Below are 16105 nucleotides of genomic sequence, written 5' to 3'. Positions count from 1 at the left end.
GGAGAGTGAAGTGGCGCCTGTTGAGGTGCCTGCCCTCAACCCTGCCTGTGCTCCTTTTGGCCTTCTTCCATCTTCCCCTGGTCCTGCTTTGATGCTGCTTGCTCCATCCGTCTCCAGGAAGAGCTGCTTACATTTTCATTCATGGCAACCTGGAAGCACCTCGGGGCATTTCTGAAGCAGCCCATGTCCTGAGCGCCACAACTTCATAAGCCTGTGACATATTTTACAGAGCAGCCATCTGGCTAAAGCATCCTGCAGCCTGGCTAATGGCAGGATCTGGATGTTCAGCACCCATCCTTAGCACAAGTCAGCGCACCTCACTTCTGTGCTCACAGCAGGGTACCCCGCATTCTGTCTGTTCCTCAGCCATATGCTCTACCTATGTCCACTTGGCACCCATGCTTTTGAGCTGGCTGGAGCATGTGGAAATCACTCTCTGCAGAGGCTTCAAAGGCCAGGCCTGTCCCACATCTAAATTATTTGTCAGGCTTAAGGTGCTGGCGAATAGAGCTGGAGCAACTATACACCTCTTGTTTTGCAATGTGAAGTGTATCTCTTAATGCTGCTTCATAATGGGATTTAGGAGTCTGGATGCCTGATTTATTAACTGCTGCAGACAAAACACGCACGTAACCCTATCAGGCTTTTAATTTTGTAATGCACGGCATTGGGGCTTCCCCCCCCCCCCAGTACAACTCCCACTTCAGAGGCTTCCAGTGCCTCATGGAAAACTTTGAAAATGCGTCTTTCAAAGGCACGGTCCTCAGCTCCACTTTCATTTCTGCTATTTGGTGACTTTCCATTTGGTCTGCTGCTGATCATCAGCTGGGCTATGCAGAGCTGCGTGGACAAGGAGGAAACCTTTGCGCTCACACAGAGTGTGTATGGCAGATCCCACCCCTACTGCATCTCCCCTCCGCCTCCCGATCTAGTTCCTCATACCTCTCAAAGAGCCACTCTGGGGATCAGGGGACAGTCAGAAGCCATGTTGGCCCAGGGTCGTCATTCAGTGTGTGTGTGTGTGTGTGTGTGTGTGTGCGCGCGCGCGCGCAGAAAAATTGGTGACACGCCTGTGTGTGAGCATGCAAAAGTGATTCCTGTGAGGCCCAGTTTTTGTTTTAATCCAAGCCGAAGTGGGAGGAGATGGGGTATTTCAGATTGCGTCCTCTTTTGCACTCTGCTTTTTGAGGCGGAGTTGTGCAGATGCTTGCACATACTAGTGTACAAACTTCTAAATAAATATAAAAATCTACAGTGCTTCACAGCAAAACTCCAGAGCGACTTACCCACATATACCTCTGTTAGTTATGAACATTATTTATCTGCCCTTCATCAAAAGAACAGAAGAAGCTAACCTGCTATTAGGCTGTTTGCCCACCCAGGTACGAATTGTCTGATTTGACCGGGAATCACTCAGAGAAAGGTGTTTCCTGGTATCTGCAAACTGAGATCTGTTACTGAGAAGCGTCATTGACATGGAACTCCGCATATGCTCCAGTAATGTGTGCGTGGTTAGGCTTGGGAATTCTGTGGCCACCTCCATGTGCTTTCAGTGGGTGGGTGTGTATACATTTACTGGCGCAAGGAGATGGAGCTCCTGGAGCCTCCTCTGAACATGTTTTCCCAGTGAACCCTCCTTGGGTGAAAAAAAAGAGACCTCCATTTTCCCATCCACTTGGAGCAAGGCCGGCCCAACCATTGGGTAGAGAGCTGTCTTAGGCATTAGATTCAGGGGCACTGAAGGATAGAGCTCTGTGGTCCTCAGGTGTGCTGGAGGATGCTATTCCACCCTCGGTGTGGAAGTGAGATTCAGCTGCAGCTCCGATCCGTTTCTGCATGTGAAATGGAGAAGGTGCCATTTGGTCTTCTGCACCAAGCAAGATATTTTGGAACCAGTCCTTGAGATGATATGAGGAAGTGCGTTTTTGATGGTCAGGTTGGTGGGAAGCCCTGGAGAGACTGACCTTTTCTAACCCCCCCCCCCTCTTTGTTTTGGAGGCTCACCCCGGGAGATTCTGACACTCTGAGAACATTGGGTTCTCTTTGGGTGTTTTGTTCTCGCTGTGTTTTTCTTCAGTGTTTCATGTCTAAAGGAGTGAGGGGCGGGGGAAGTTGGTAACTGTTGAGTTCAGTTTTTTTTTGGGGGGGGGGAACATTGAGTGGATGGAATGGGCTTGCCTTCTTCCATGTCCCTTGGCTGAATCTGCCTTCTATGACATTCAGTTTTACCGTGGTCTGGTAAACAAAGCCGCCAATTCACGTTCTGCTCCTTGGCACTTTGCAAAAACCAGAATGCCCCCGGCCAGGCAAGGAAGGTTTATGTAAGCCAAATAAAGCCCTGAACAATGAATTGGCATGGTTTTTGGCGTGAAGAGGGACCGGGCTGCCGGCCTTCAAAACGCCAGCTGATTTCAGGGGCCCATGGTCTCCTACTGGCAAACTCTGGGTACCTCGGTGAATGCCTTCAGCAGCTATAGAAGTGATAAATAAACATAGCTAGCTTTGAGGATGAATTGGCCCCAACTCCATATGAGAAAAGTTGAGGTGTGCTTGAATGCTTTCAGGAGAATTCTTGCTGTTGAGCCACAGCCATTCCTTGTCAACAGAGGTTAAAGTTAGCCTTGGAAAACCAAGTCTCTGTCTTGATGGCATCCCTGTTTCATGCCTGTTAGCATGGCTCGCATCTTGAAATAGGGCTTAAAATAGGGTTAAATTATCTTGCGTACTCTGTAGTGGTGATAGTCTTTCAAGCTGCTTTCAGAGCTCTGCATCTCATACTCCTGCTGGATGTACTGTCATACCTCAGGTTGAATGTGCTTCAAGTTGAGCACTTTCGGGTTGTGCTCCGTGGCAACCCAGAAGTAACGCAGCACGTTACTTCTGGGTTTCGCTGCTTGCGCATACGCCGACGCTCAAAATGACATCATGTGCATGCGCGGAAGCGGCAAAACGCGACCTGTGCACGCGCCGTCGCGTCTTACATTCCATTCAGGATGCGAACGGGGCTCTGGAACGGATCCCGTTTGCATCCCGAGGTACCACTGTAATACTGGCTAATTTTCTCTTTCCCTGTTTTAATCTGGATGGTGAAAAGGTTGCTTAGCAAAGTGAATGTGAATTTACCACCAGGGTATCTCTCCCGCTCTTCCTGCTCCTGCTGTTCACACAAACTTAAACTCCAGTTTCCCCATTCCAAGAGTGAACACTTGATTCAAATTGCTGCGTTGGCAGCTTTTACTGAGTACTTACAGACCCTTCCTCCCTCTCTTTCTTCATCCTGTTTTATTATTATTATTTCTTTGGTAATAAAGGAAAATTGAGTTCTCTGGGCTGTTTTTGTTCGGGGAGGTGAGGTCATCAGTGGAGAAGTTGAAATCCCAGCTTGCTTTAAACTCTTCTCATAGGTGTGTTGTATAAATCATTCCTCCTTCAGTTGCCACATAGGATTGGGGTTACGCACAGCATCCTGGAATGGGTTCAAACCCATTAGAGTCTTTTTTCAGATCTCAACAAGCCCTTTGTATAACCATGTGTAACATGGGAAGAAACTGTTCCAATGGATGGGTGCCATTTTTAACTTCAATCATTGCGAGTTTACATATGACATCGGAGTTGATTAGGGCGAAGCCAAAACTGCTTACTGTTTGGGGGGCATGTTTTTGGCAGTGTTGAGGGAACATTGAAACATTTTCAGCAGTGACTATGAAGATGTTTGGCCTATTCTTTCCATTCCCTCCTTTTGCTCTCTCTCAGCAGTTTGTTTTCTCTTAAGGATGCCACCTTGTTCATTCTGTGGTCTTTGATTGGTTGAGATTGTTGTTGTCGTTTAGTTGTGTCCGACTCTTCGTGACCCCCTGGACCAGAGCACGCCAGGCACTCCTGTCTTCCACTGCCTCCCGCAGTTTGGTCAAACTCATGCTGGTAGCTTTGAGAACACTATCCAACCATCTCGTCCTCTGTCGTCCCCTTCTCCTTGTGCCCTCCATCTTTCCCAACATCAGGGTCTTTTCCAGGGAGTCTTCTCTTCTCCTGAGGTGGCCAAAGTCTTGGAGCCTCAGCTTCAGGAACTGTCCTTCCAGGGAGCACTCAGGGCTGATTTCCTTCAGAATGGAGAGGTTTGATCTTCTTGCAGTCCATGGGACTCTCCAGCGTCTCCTCCAGCACCAGAATTCAAAAGTTGAATTATGGTTGAGATTACCCATGTGAATAATCCAGGAGCATTGCTCTCGCTCTCAGCTGATTTTTCTTCTGCGATGTCATCGTGTGACCAAATTTGGTGGATTTAGAAGACTCATAATGGCATTCCATTTGTTATGTGATTCATGATTGGTTGGGCTTTGGGGCTAATCAGGCAAATGAGATGGTATGTTTATTTGTATTTATTATTCCCATGAATAATATTATTCCCATGATCCTCGATTATAAAACCCTGTTAAAAGATGTTTTAAAAATTAGGCAACTGACAGAAGTAGTAACTATGTGCTGAAGTGGGAGCTGATAGAGGGAGTGGGATCAGATATGGTATTCTCAAGAGGTATGTGGTATTCTCTAAGGAGTTTGGCTCAGGTTTTAATTCATTGTGATAGTTGGTTCAGATTTACTGTATTGATGTGATTGATTGTTCAGCCCGGACACTGAGATCCAGCACCAAGGGCTTTCTGGCAGTTCCCACACTGCAAGAAGTGAAACTACAGGGAACCAGGCAGAGGGCCTTCTCGGTGGTGGCGCCCTCCATATGGAACACCCTCCCATCAGATGTTAAGGAGATGAGTAATTATATAACATTTAGGAAACATTTGAAGGCAGCCCTGTATAGGGAAGCTTTTAAGGTTTAATGTTTTAGTATGTTTTTCTGTCAAGGGATGTGGGTGGCGCTGTGGGTTAAACCACAAAGCCTAGGACTTGCCAATCAGAAGGTAGGTGGTTCATATCCCTGCGATGGAGTGAGCTCCCGCTGCTCGGTCCCTGCTCCTGCCAACCTAGCGGTTCGAAAGCACGTCAAAGTGCAAGTAGATAAATAGGTACCGCTCCAGTGGGAAGGTAAACGGCGTTTCCGTGCGCTGCTCTGGTTCGCCAGAAGCGGCTTAGTCATGCTGGCCACATGACCTGGAAGCGGCACACCGGCTCCCTCGGCCAATAAAGCGAGATGAGCGCCGCAACCCCAGAGTTGGCCACGACTGGACCTAATGGTCAGGGGTCCCTTTACCTTTTAATCTTTTTCTGTATGCTGGAAGCTGCCCAGAGTGGCTGGAGCAGCCCAGTCAAATGGACTGGGTACTACTGCTGCTGCTGCTGCTGCTGCTGCTACTACTACTTCTACTTCTACTTCTAATAATAATGGAATGTGGTGCAAACATAGACACTTAGGAAGCCTGGCTTATATTGAGTCAGACCACTGGCCCGTCTTGATCAGCATTGTCTACAGCAGAGCTTTCCAAACTTCATATCAATGACACACTTTTTATCCAGTTTTAATTCAGTTTTACTAGCAAACTGGAGGTTAAACTAACCCCTTTCCAGCCCCGAGAGGAGCATGGGAAGTGTTCACACGAACGTGTTGCGGCACACAGTTTGGAAAGTTCTGGTCTACTGTGGCCGGAAGTGGTTCTGTAGGATTTCAGACAGAAGTCTCTCCCAACCCTACCTGGAGAGTTCTGGGGATTGCAGCTGGGACCCTCTTAATGCAAGGCAGATGATCTGCCACTTCGAGGTCAAGTGTGAAGGGTGGGGTGGGAATCAGGAGGCGTTAGGCTGCCCCCTCGCTTTAAGAACCTGAGATGGGAACCCCAAGCGCGAAACGAACTCTCGCTCGGTGTTGTTTTCCTTGGCGGCTTCCCCTTTGTGTTATCGCACGTAACGGGATCCCTCTCGGTTTGTCAACATTCGGTTTGGGGCAGAGAGTTCATATCTGCAAGAGCCTGGATATCGGATTAGGCTGCGATTAACGCCATGATGTAATGACTCCCTCCTTTTCCTTCCATCAATATTTGTCCTGTAGGGTCGGTATATTAGAATATAGACTTCAAAAGGGGTGTCTTTTTCCCTCGCCTCCTGCAACTGTTTGGCTCCCGTCGCTTGCAATATTCTCGCTGTTGGTCTAAGGCTTACCATCTAAGTAGTTTTAGGCTTGACCCGCCAGCCTCCCGGTGGAAGAGCTTTCAGAGCCTGTGATAACACGGGGAGGAGGCCGTTTCTGAAGAGTTGTGGTATGCATCCATTGCCGTGGGATGGGGGTTCCTTCTTTCCCCTTGCACATTTTTAATTATTCTCTCAGCAGGCCATTCTAATGAGGATGAGGGTGGGTTTTTTGTTCTTCTCAGCTCCGATTGCTTGGGAAGGAACTGGGGAAGGAGGAGAGTTAGAGAGCTGCAGGAAGGCAGGGACCTCCAGTCCTTGCGACTCTCTCATTGCGGCAAGATCTCCCGGGAACAGTTGCTGTGCCCACTAGGCCTGGCCTCCCAAGCTGTTTGCTTCTCTGAATAAAGTGTTGATTTCACCGACACAGTGTGAGTTATTGCAGACCTGGCTTCCGCCCCTGTTGAGTTTCCTAAGGATGTTGTTGTTGTTGTTGTTGTTTAGTCGTTTAGTCGTGTCCGACTCTTCGTGACCCCCTGGACCAGAGCATGCCACGCACTCCTGTCTTCCACTGCCTCCCGCAGTTTAGTCAAACTCATGCTGGTAGCTTCGAGAACACTATCCAACCATCTCGTCCTCTGTCGTCCCCTTCTCCTTGTGCCCTCCATCTTTCCCAGTATCAGGGTCTTTTCCAGGGAGTCTTCTCTTCTCATGAGGTGGCCAAAGTATTGGAGCCTCAGCTTCAGGATCTGTCCTTCCAGTGAGCACTCAGGGCTGATTTCCTTAAGAATGGATACGTTTGATCTTCTTGCAGTCCACGGGACTCTCAAGAGTCTCCTCCAGCACCATAATTCAAAAGCATCAATTCTTCGGTGATCAGCCTTCTTTATGGTCCAGCTCTCACTAAGCTCTCACTTTATGGTCCAGCTCTCCTAAAGATAAGGTGATGCTAAGGTCAGCTCTTTTGGTCTTCCCTTAGGAAGATTCCTTGTTGCTCTGGCCTTCAAGATTAGTTTGTGCTTCTTTTTGTCAGAATCTGGAACACAGGTTACAGATAGACACATATTTAAGAGGGCACTAAAATTCTACCTGAGACAAACAGAAATGTGCTTGACAGCACCAAAGATAATTGGATGGAAGAATGTTTTTAACCATAACTGCTTTTCAACTTTTTTAAAAAAAGAAATTGCAATTGTTTTTAGATTGTTTTAAGATTGTCTTAATCTGTTTTAAGAATGTTTTTGCTTTTATTTTTTAATGTGTATCTGTCTAGATATGGTTTAAAGATAAAGAACACAACAGGGGTCTTGGAGCTGCCCATCAGCAAGCAGTGTTTCTCAAATTTGGGTCTCCATCGGTTGTTGGACTACAACTCCTATCATCCCTAGCTAGCAGGACCCATGGTCAGGGATGATGGGAGTTGCAGTCCAAAAACAGCTGGGTGTCAAATTCGAAAAACACTGAACCTGGACAGCAGACAGAACAGGCACACAAGCCACCTGCTCACAGGTTTTTAGCCAAAATATCATTCCGCTTCTCCCCCTTGTGCACCCCCTAAATCTGCTCTGGGTCTCCCCCAACCCTGCATAGTAGATTTGGGGATGGTTTTTTTTTGAGGGGGGGAGGTGTGAAAATCTTCTTACAGCAACACTAGTCCCTGCGCTAGGTAAAAATATATAATATAATAACACCCTGAGACTGTAGCATAAAGGTTGCATAGCTTTTGTGAATCTTTCTTGCATACAAAGTTTGTATGATATAAAAATGAAAGCCTACCATCCAAAGGTAAAGTTTCAAAATATAAAAAAGAGGTAGCTGTGTTACTGCTTTAAAAAGAAAACTTGCTTCTGTGCGCAAAATATAATGTAACTGAGGTCTTATAAAGGAGGATGGAAATCAGCTGCCCATCCGTGTACCACCTACAGATGTGAATCTCAAAAATGGCCATTAGACTTGAGTGGAACAATTACTTATGAGTAGAGCTACTATTTTAAAAAGAAATCATTTATTAAATGATTGTAGAAATACACTTAAATCCATTTTGTCATTTAAACCACCAGAGGACCTGGAATTAACTTGTGTATCCAAAATACTTCTCATTGGGAAAGTAGCAAGTCCAAAGATAATCTTTTTTATGGACTAGGATGAATTCTTTCTAGAGCAAAAAATAATAATAACCAGAAGTCCTGTGATGCCATTCCAGAAAATGCATGGTTAATGGGGTTTCTAGTACGAATGTTGGGCTTGTGTTCAGTTAACTTCAGCTTAAGAGGCCTAATGATCTGACCAACATATAATTTTGAACATGGTCACATAATACAACATGAATTGCAATTAGAAAAAGCTTTCAAAACATATTTTTTTATATGAACAAGATAAAAACTATTTCGTTTCCAGACTTTGTGGACATCGTGTACAGTGACCACACTTACCGTGACTGATTTGATCATTTCCAAGAGATTTCATGTGCATAATGTCTGAACTGGCTAATTTATCTGCCAAACTGATAGTTCTGCAGAATCCCACAAAAGGAACTCCTTTGGCACCCTAGCAAACCTTGAGCAATTTGCCAGTGTTTCTATACAATACGTTTGATATTATGGGATACATGGTTGAAGTCCAAGGACCAAAATAACCCACTTCTTTTAGTTTGGATTGAGTGATCGTGTGCTGACCCTATCTGCTCTTAACCTGGACTCTAAAACCATCTGTTTCGGGAAACTCCTGCTGTGTAAAGTGTGAGAAAATTGATCGGCGTGAGATTTCTAAACTTGATCAAATGTGAAGTCTTTTGTGAAATGTGAAAAGTGTCCATACAGTCAATTATTCTTAAGAAGCCTGATGTAAATAATGAACTTCTGTCTGTGGGTTTAGTATCCCTTGCCACACAAAGGATGTTGTTGTGGCAGCAACACATCCAAAAACAAAATATTTACCGTATTTTTTGCTCTATAACACGCACCCAACCATAACACGCACGTAGTTTTTAGAGGAGGAAAACAAGAAAAAAAATATTCTAAACGAAACAGTGGATGTATGATTTTTGTGCTTCATGCTGTGGCCACAGACATGTGATCTGACAGTGAGTTTGGAGTAGCCCAATGCAAAAATCCCGAGGATCCATATGGATCCATGCTTTGTAACCACATTTTTGCACCAATGCGGCCCCAGGCAACAGTGGGTGCGTGATTTTTTTGGTGCAAGATGTAGCCATGGACATGCTATGTGATCTGATGGTGAATTCGGGGTGATCCAGTGCAAAAATCCTGAGGATCCATGTGGATCTGTGCTTTGTAACCACGTTTTAAGTGGGGAGGGAAGGAAAAGCACTCAAGGGACAAGGAGCACACGTGGGGGGTATGGAGAAGGATGCTGCTGATAATGCAGAAGAGGGGTTTAAGGGGAGAAGGAGCACGCGTGGGGTGTGTGGAGAAGGATGCTGCTAATAATGAAGAAGAGGTATAAGGGGAGAAGGCTCCTCTCCTCTCCCACTTTGCTCTTTAAAGCAATCAGGCTCTGCTTTTCTCCCTCCTCCCCGCTCATCCCCGGCTTAGCGAGCTGAAAAACTTTGCTGCTATTTAGCGAGCTGGGTGGGGAGGAGAGAGGGACAGAGAGCCTGCTTGCTTTAAAGGAACCAACTAGACAGGCGCCGCTTACACTCGTGTAAGTGGCGCCTCTCCTCTCTGGCTTTGCTCCTTTAAAGAAGCAGGCTCTCTGCCCCTCTCTCCTCCCCACTCAGCAGCTCTTCTCCCACTTTGCTGCTTCAAAGCGAGCCACGGAGGAGGGAAGGAAGGGGAACCATAGATCCTCTGCTCACGACTGCAGCAGATCCCCCCGCCATCCATAGGCATTCGCTCCATAACACGCACAGACATTTCCCCTTACTTTCTAGGAGGAAAAAAGTGAGTGTTATGGTGCAAAAAATACGGTATTTGGTCCATTTGGCGAGTGAATTTGACATTATCATTAACGGAATTGATCCAACCAAAAAACTCACCAGCCTCAGATAACTTGGAGAATAAAATTAAAATATTGTCTATGTGGCATTAATAATAATAATAATTATTTGTACGCCCATCTGGCTGGGTTCCCCCAGCCACTCTGGGCGGCTTCCTTTTTTAAAAAAAATAATAATATTTATTAAAGTTTCAAAAACGTTACAGAAGTGAAAAAGAAAAAGAAAATAAAAAATACAAAGTACAGAAAAATAAAAACAATTAAAAAACATTTCAATCTTTCCATGTCTTGTCTTTCATTTACTTGTTTCCCTGACCTCCTCACACCTCCCTTTTTTGTATTCTAGTTCAATTAGCAATTTCAGCAAATCCTTTCCATTTTTGCTTTTATCTGAGTAATTTATCTTAATATATTGTAACTTTACATTCTCACCTATTCATAATCCAATTTTACCTAATTCTATAACATTTTACCTAATTCTATAACATTACTGCTAAAACCACATAACTTCATTCCCTTCTAACATTCCCTTCTAACATTAGAATGCATCCTTCTAACATTCCTTAATTTTACAATGTTTCTGTAAATAGTCTTTAAATTTCTTCCAATCTTCTTCTACCGACTCTTCTCCCTGGTCTCGGATTCTGCCAGTCATTTCTGCCAGTTCCATGTACTCCATCACCTTCATCTGCCATTCTTCCCGGGTGGGTAGATCTTGTGTCTTCCAATACTTCGCGATGAGTAATCTTGCTGCTGTATTCTGGGCGGCTTCCAATCCATAACATCTGATATGTTTCTTAGGGGGACTATGCACAGAGTTTAAAATACTATCATTCTCAAGCTCAGCCATTTAGAGATTGAAAATACTTGGCACTACCAAAATAGCCATAGCGACCCCTTATATTTGAAAAGAAAACTGAGTTCTTTTCAGTTAAATAGTTCTTTTCTACAGTAATGTCCATCAAATCCAGGTTGTTTTTTTAAAGAGTAGATTCATCAGCTGAGGAACAAGAAATCAAAATGTATTCAATTATGGACCTTGCCTAGGGTACGGAAGTATATATGGCATCCAATGTAGTAAAATGTTCATGATTATCAATACTTAATCCCTCTACCTGTTGGATGAAATATGTGGTATCTCTGATATATGAGGACAGTTGTATAATTGTCCTTGTTTTATGGGATCCCTGTGAGTTTTGTTTGTAGCTTCTCTGTAAAGGTAGGGCATCTGGCCACCTTGCCTCCTGGAAGTCGGAAGTAGGTTCCACCTGCAGACCAGAGAGGGGAGGCTTGCCCAGGGTGTCAAGGCTGCCCTTGGTACACATTGAGGCATGAGAATTTGCAGTAAGAAAATTCTTCTCTTCTGGCAACTTGGCTGAAAGAAAGTCCACTTTGCTCCCCTCAATCCCTCCTCCAAGTTGGCTGGTAACCCTAATTAGAGTCAATTCTATTCCTTCCTCTACCTGCTTGTTGTTGTTTAGTCATTTAGTCGTGTCCGCCTCTTCATAACCCCCTGGACCAGAGCACGCCAGGCACTCCTGTCTTCCACTGCCTCCCGCAGTTTGGTCAGACTCATGCTGGTAGCTTCGAGAACACTGTCCCACCATCTCGCCCTCTGTCGTCCCCTTCTCCTTCTGCCCTCCATCTTTCCCAACATCAGGGTCTTTTCCAGGGAGTCTTCTCTTCTCATGAGGTCCCTTCATGGATCACTGCCTTGCCGTGGCGAAGGGGCTTGAATAACTCAGAGAAGCTATGAGCTATGCCGTGTGGGGCTGCCCAAGATGGACAGGTCATAGTGGAAAGTTTTGACCAAACGTGATCCACCTGGAGCAGGAACCGGCAAGCCACTCCAGTATCCCTGCCAAGAAAACCCCATGGACAAAGACAACAGGCATATAAAAGTTATGACGCTGGAAGATGAGCCCTTCTACCTGCTCCCCCAGTGCAAATGTAACAGGAGTCTTAGAGTTCATGTCTGGAATGAACCACTGACATCCAGTCAATTCAGGGAAATTCACTTGCCCCTGGAAGAGGTCACATAGTGAATGTCCAGTGCCTGAGCTTTGTACCATAGAAGATCTGGTCCTCCTGCATTTTGAAGAATCTCACAGCTGCAGAATAGAATGGCCATGCATTTGTTTTATTTTCTGTTGCTTCCTTTTCTCAGCTGACCTTTCACCTTCCCTCTGCCGTTCCAGGTAACTTCGAAGTGGGCGTCCACATTGCAGATGTGAGCTACTTTGTGAAGGAGGACACGGCCCTGGATGAAATCGCGAGCAAGAGAGCAACGAGTGTCTACCTCGTGCAGAAGGTGAGATTTGCATCAGTGCCCCAGAGCGAAACACAGGCAGATAACGTTCTTCTGGATGCTGCCCACAAGTCCAAACAGATCATAGTTTTCTGCCAAGAAACTGGGCGGAAATGAGACATTTCCTGTGCTTTATTATTGTCCTTATAAGAAAGCTGGCAGGGGGCACGGCTACTGCTCCCAAATGGGAAATTCCATGCAACTGTCACGGTTAATAGCTATTGACAGGTTTGTATCCTCCAGGCTCTTTATTTATATGGGTTATCTAGCAGTTGCTTTTCAGAGGCCAGCCTTCCACAAGGTGGTGTCCATTGAGAAATAAAAGCAACAGAACGTGCAGGCGGACTAGGAAACATTAGCTGGATGCAGCAATGGGAGCTGCATTTGCAGCAAGTTCGGTTTTTAAGACCTTCTGGAATGCCAAGCCAGGCGTTAACTGCATGGTACCCATACAACTCGGACCTCAGACACAGATCTTAGATTACAGGCAGGTTATATGAGTACCAGTGGTCCTTTAGGTAACTCGGTCGCAAACCCTTTAAGGCCTGAGTGATTAATACCAGCACTTTAAACTGGGCCCAGAACACACTGGTAGCCAGTGCAATTGGTGCAGAATTGATAGTGAAGTCCATACGTTAATCATGTTCATTGTGTAAAGTAGTCTTCGTCTTTCAGGTGCCCATGTTGCTGCAATGCAACACTGTGACGCTTCTGAATAGGCATGTTTTGCTAATTAGTGATTTATTCCTTTATTCTTAGTATTAATTGCAGATCTGCTGTATTTTACTCTTTATAGAATAACATAAAACCTGCCTGGAGCTTATAGCTTGCATTCAGACTAGGGAGAGACAAAGAGGGAGGGACATTAAAATGGAATATTTCAGTTTAGAACTCTATTAGCTGCTTGTGTGTTGCTGATTATTGATCATGGAAGTTATGGATCATGGTTCTTTGTTAGGGAAAGGGCACCCAAGCCCAGTGCTTATCCCAAGAGGCAGAAGCTGAAAATAAGAATTACTCTTTATTCAGTAGGCAATAGGTTTTTTAAAATGGAGAAATGTATATTTTCCCATGCAAATCTTCTTTGTTCTGAGCGCTAAATGTCAGTATGGTGGAAATACCATGGGAAAGCAGCCCTGGAGAAAATCAGGCTTGACGTGGGTAGTGTTGCAGCTCCAGTTGAACATTATTGTGGTGGTGGTGGGGGAACCTTGCAAGGAAATCAAATAGATCTGCATAACTAATTCACTTGAACTTGCCTGTCTGGGAGAGAAGGAGTAGTTGTGCAAAAGGCTAATGGTTTGTTTTGAGAAAGTGCAAGGCTTAGTGATGAGTGTATCAGGTTCTACAAAGCAGGCAAACCTAAACAGTTTTCTCCCTTCTGGCACGTCCCTGTGTGTTGTTTTAGGTGTGAAGTAGTTTGAGTGGGGAAGGTCAGCCATAAATCCCTACAATATTTTACTGGTCCTCTTTTATAATGGAGATCAAAGATCGGAACTGGAAGCCAGTCTTCATGTCGAGTCCAAGGGCCTCAAGACGTTCACTTCTGACACCAGCAGGTTGTCGGGGTGTTGATATTTTGATAGCTTCAGGCGGAATAACAAAGAGGTGATCGAAGTTTGAATTCATGGAAGTGTTGATACAGAAAGTAAGAGGGAAAGAAAGGAAAGTCTTGAGCAGAAACTCTTGGCTCACAAACAAATTGCCTGTTTCCTTTGAGTGTCTTTCAGTGCATGAGGCCACCCCATGATTAAGTCTCCGAGTCCCCTCCCTAAACCATGGGCTCAGAGCCATGGAAGCCATCAGGCTGTAAGCATGGCTCCACCTGATTCAAAGGCCACTGGTGGAGGGCCTGTTCTGGGAAGCCCGAGCGAGCCCTCAAACCGAGTGGGTGTGGGCAGGCAGCCAGGTTGAGCGGTGGGAACAAGATTGTCAGTGGGACTTGGTGGAAGCACTCCATTTTACTTTCCATGAAAAGGGGTTTTGTCCTTTGGCCGTGCTGATCTACTCCACGCTTCCCCGCCACGATTCCCGCTGGGGATGGACCTTCCCTGGCTGGCCTGCGTTTGAACTCGGTGGCCCCCGAACCCTCCTGGAGCTCGATTACAACACACACCGTGAGCCCTCCTATCTCAGGACCAGCCCAGAGTCTGGAAGCATAACAGCTCAAGGCAAAAATCAGGAGAGAGGGATGTTTGGGGAAACTGGAGGTCAAGGCTGGTATGGTGCAGTTGGTGGGTTTGGGCAGAGGAGGGTGGAGTTCAGACACCTGCTCATCTTGCACAGTCCAAACCCGGGTGGGCCTGTATCTTGGTGTAGCCTACCCCACAAGTATCCTGTTCTCATGGGGCTTGCAAGGGAGGTGATGACAGTTGCCAGATCCTCTTCCAGTAAGGTCAGGGCAAGTCCAGGCAAGGCAAGGCAGATCAGGACCCTGGGCAGCTCCCAATGGATTCTTCTGGCTGATCTATGAAAGGTGGTGACTTAGCAAAGGACCAGGGTCACCTGAAAGCTGGCAGGGCCTTCCTTTTCAGCGGCTCTGAAGGCTGGGAGAACTGTCTGCAGTCCTTAAAGAGCCCAGAGCTTGGTTTCCAGCTGTAATGTTTTAAGAGATATGAAAAATAAGATTTTGAAATAAGCAAAATTAATGGCGAGAACTAATAATTTGCTGAGTTAATAATTTGAACTGGAATATAAGGAAGGGAGGTATGAGGAGGTCTGGAAAATAAGTTAAAAGAAAATAAGTAAATGGAAATTTTATGTGTTTTTATTTTTTTCTGTTTTTGTACTTTTTGTATTATGTATTTTTGTTGTTTTTTCTTTTTGTTTTACAATGTATTTCTTTTGAAAAAGTTTAATAAATATTTATAATAAAAAATAAAAAAATAAAGAGCCCAGAGCTTATTCTGCCATTGCTGCATAATTGCAGAGCCCTCTTTTGTTTGGCTTTTTGGGAATCTCAGAAATGCCACCACCCCCTGTCTTCTGCTCCCGATCTGCTTCCTGCCCCGTCAGAATGGCAAAGATATGACTTAATTGGGTTGATCCATTGTACAGTTCAAAAGCCATATTGTCCTCTTTGTGCACTGATGTCGTCTACAAACTTTCTTCCTACTCCCTCACCCACCCATCGCGGTCCAGGCATGGGATGAAGGAGAGACAGCCTTCTCTGTGGCAGAACTCCACCTTTAGAGTTCTCTCCCCATGAAGGCTTCCCTGATGCCTACCTTGTTTTATTTTTGGGGACAAGCGAACACCTTTCTATTCTGCCCTTTAAAATGTTTAATTGTTTAAATACTACTAGAATTCACTGTTTTGTTATTGTTTTGTGATGCTGCATTTTTAAATTATTGTTGCTGTTATTATTAAAAACCACCCAGGAAATTTTGTGGCTGATGGTGTGCTGTAGAAATTATTTCAAGAAACAAGGTGGGATCCACCTCTCCTATTTCGTTTAATCTTGTGCTGCTTTTGCTTGAAATTGTGTGTGTGTGTGTGTGTGTGTGCGCGTGTGTGCATATATCTATATAAAATAGTATATAAACTGTTACACTTTTTACTTGGTTTTAATTATATCATATTGCTGGGACCTTACGGTGAAGGATGGGTAAGAAATCTTATAAAATAAACAAGGAAAAACATTACTCTGCCGGGTGGACCGACTGATCTGGTAGGAAGCGGGCTTCTTGTAATGTAAATCTAAAAATGCAACACCAGTGATAGGAATGACAACTGTGGGTGTGCTCTCTCTCAGTTTACACAAAT

General features: G+C 45.2%; 1 protein-coding gene across 7 annotated transcripts in view; it reads left to right on the top strand.

Moving 5' to 3' along the window:
• Window positions 1–16105, top strand: part of DIS3L2 (DIS3 like 3'-5' exoribonuclease 2) — a 201269-nt gene that overhangs the window by 117889 nt on the left and 67275 nt on the right. For all 7 annotated transcript variants that reach the window (XR_014564298.1, XR_014564299.1, XM_083739250.1 and 4 more), the window contains one exon: window positions 12231–12343. Coding sequence is in view for 5 of the 7 variants with exons in the window: in XM_083739250.1 (XP_083595376.1) it covers window positions 12231–12343 (113 nt within the window). In the remaining 2 variants the exon portion in view is untranslated. The remainder of the gene's footprint in view (window positions 1–12230; window positions 12344–16105) is intronic.

The sequence above is a fragment of the Podarcis gaigeae genome, assembly GCF_964106915.1.
Source record: "Podarcis gaigeae genome assembly, chromosome: 5".
NCBI classification, from domain to species: domain Eukaryota; kingdom Metazoa; phylum Chordata; class Lepidosauria; order Squamata; family Lacertidae; genus Podarcis; species Podarcis gaigeae.
This window is presented reverse-complemented; position numbering and strand designations above follow the sequence as displayed.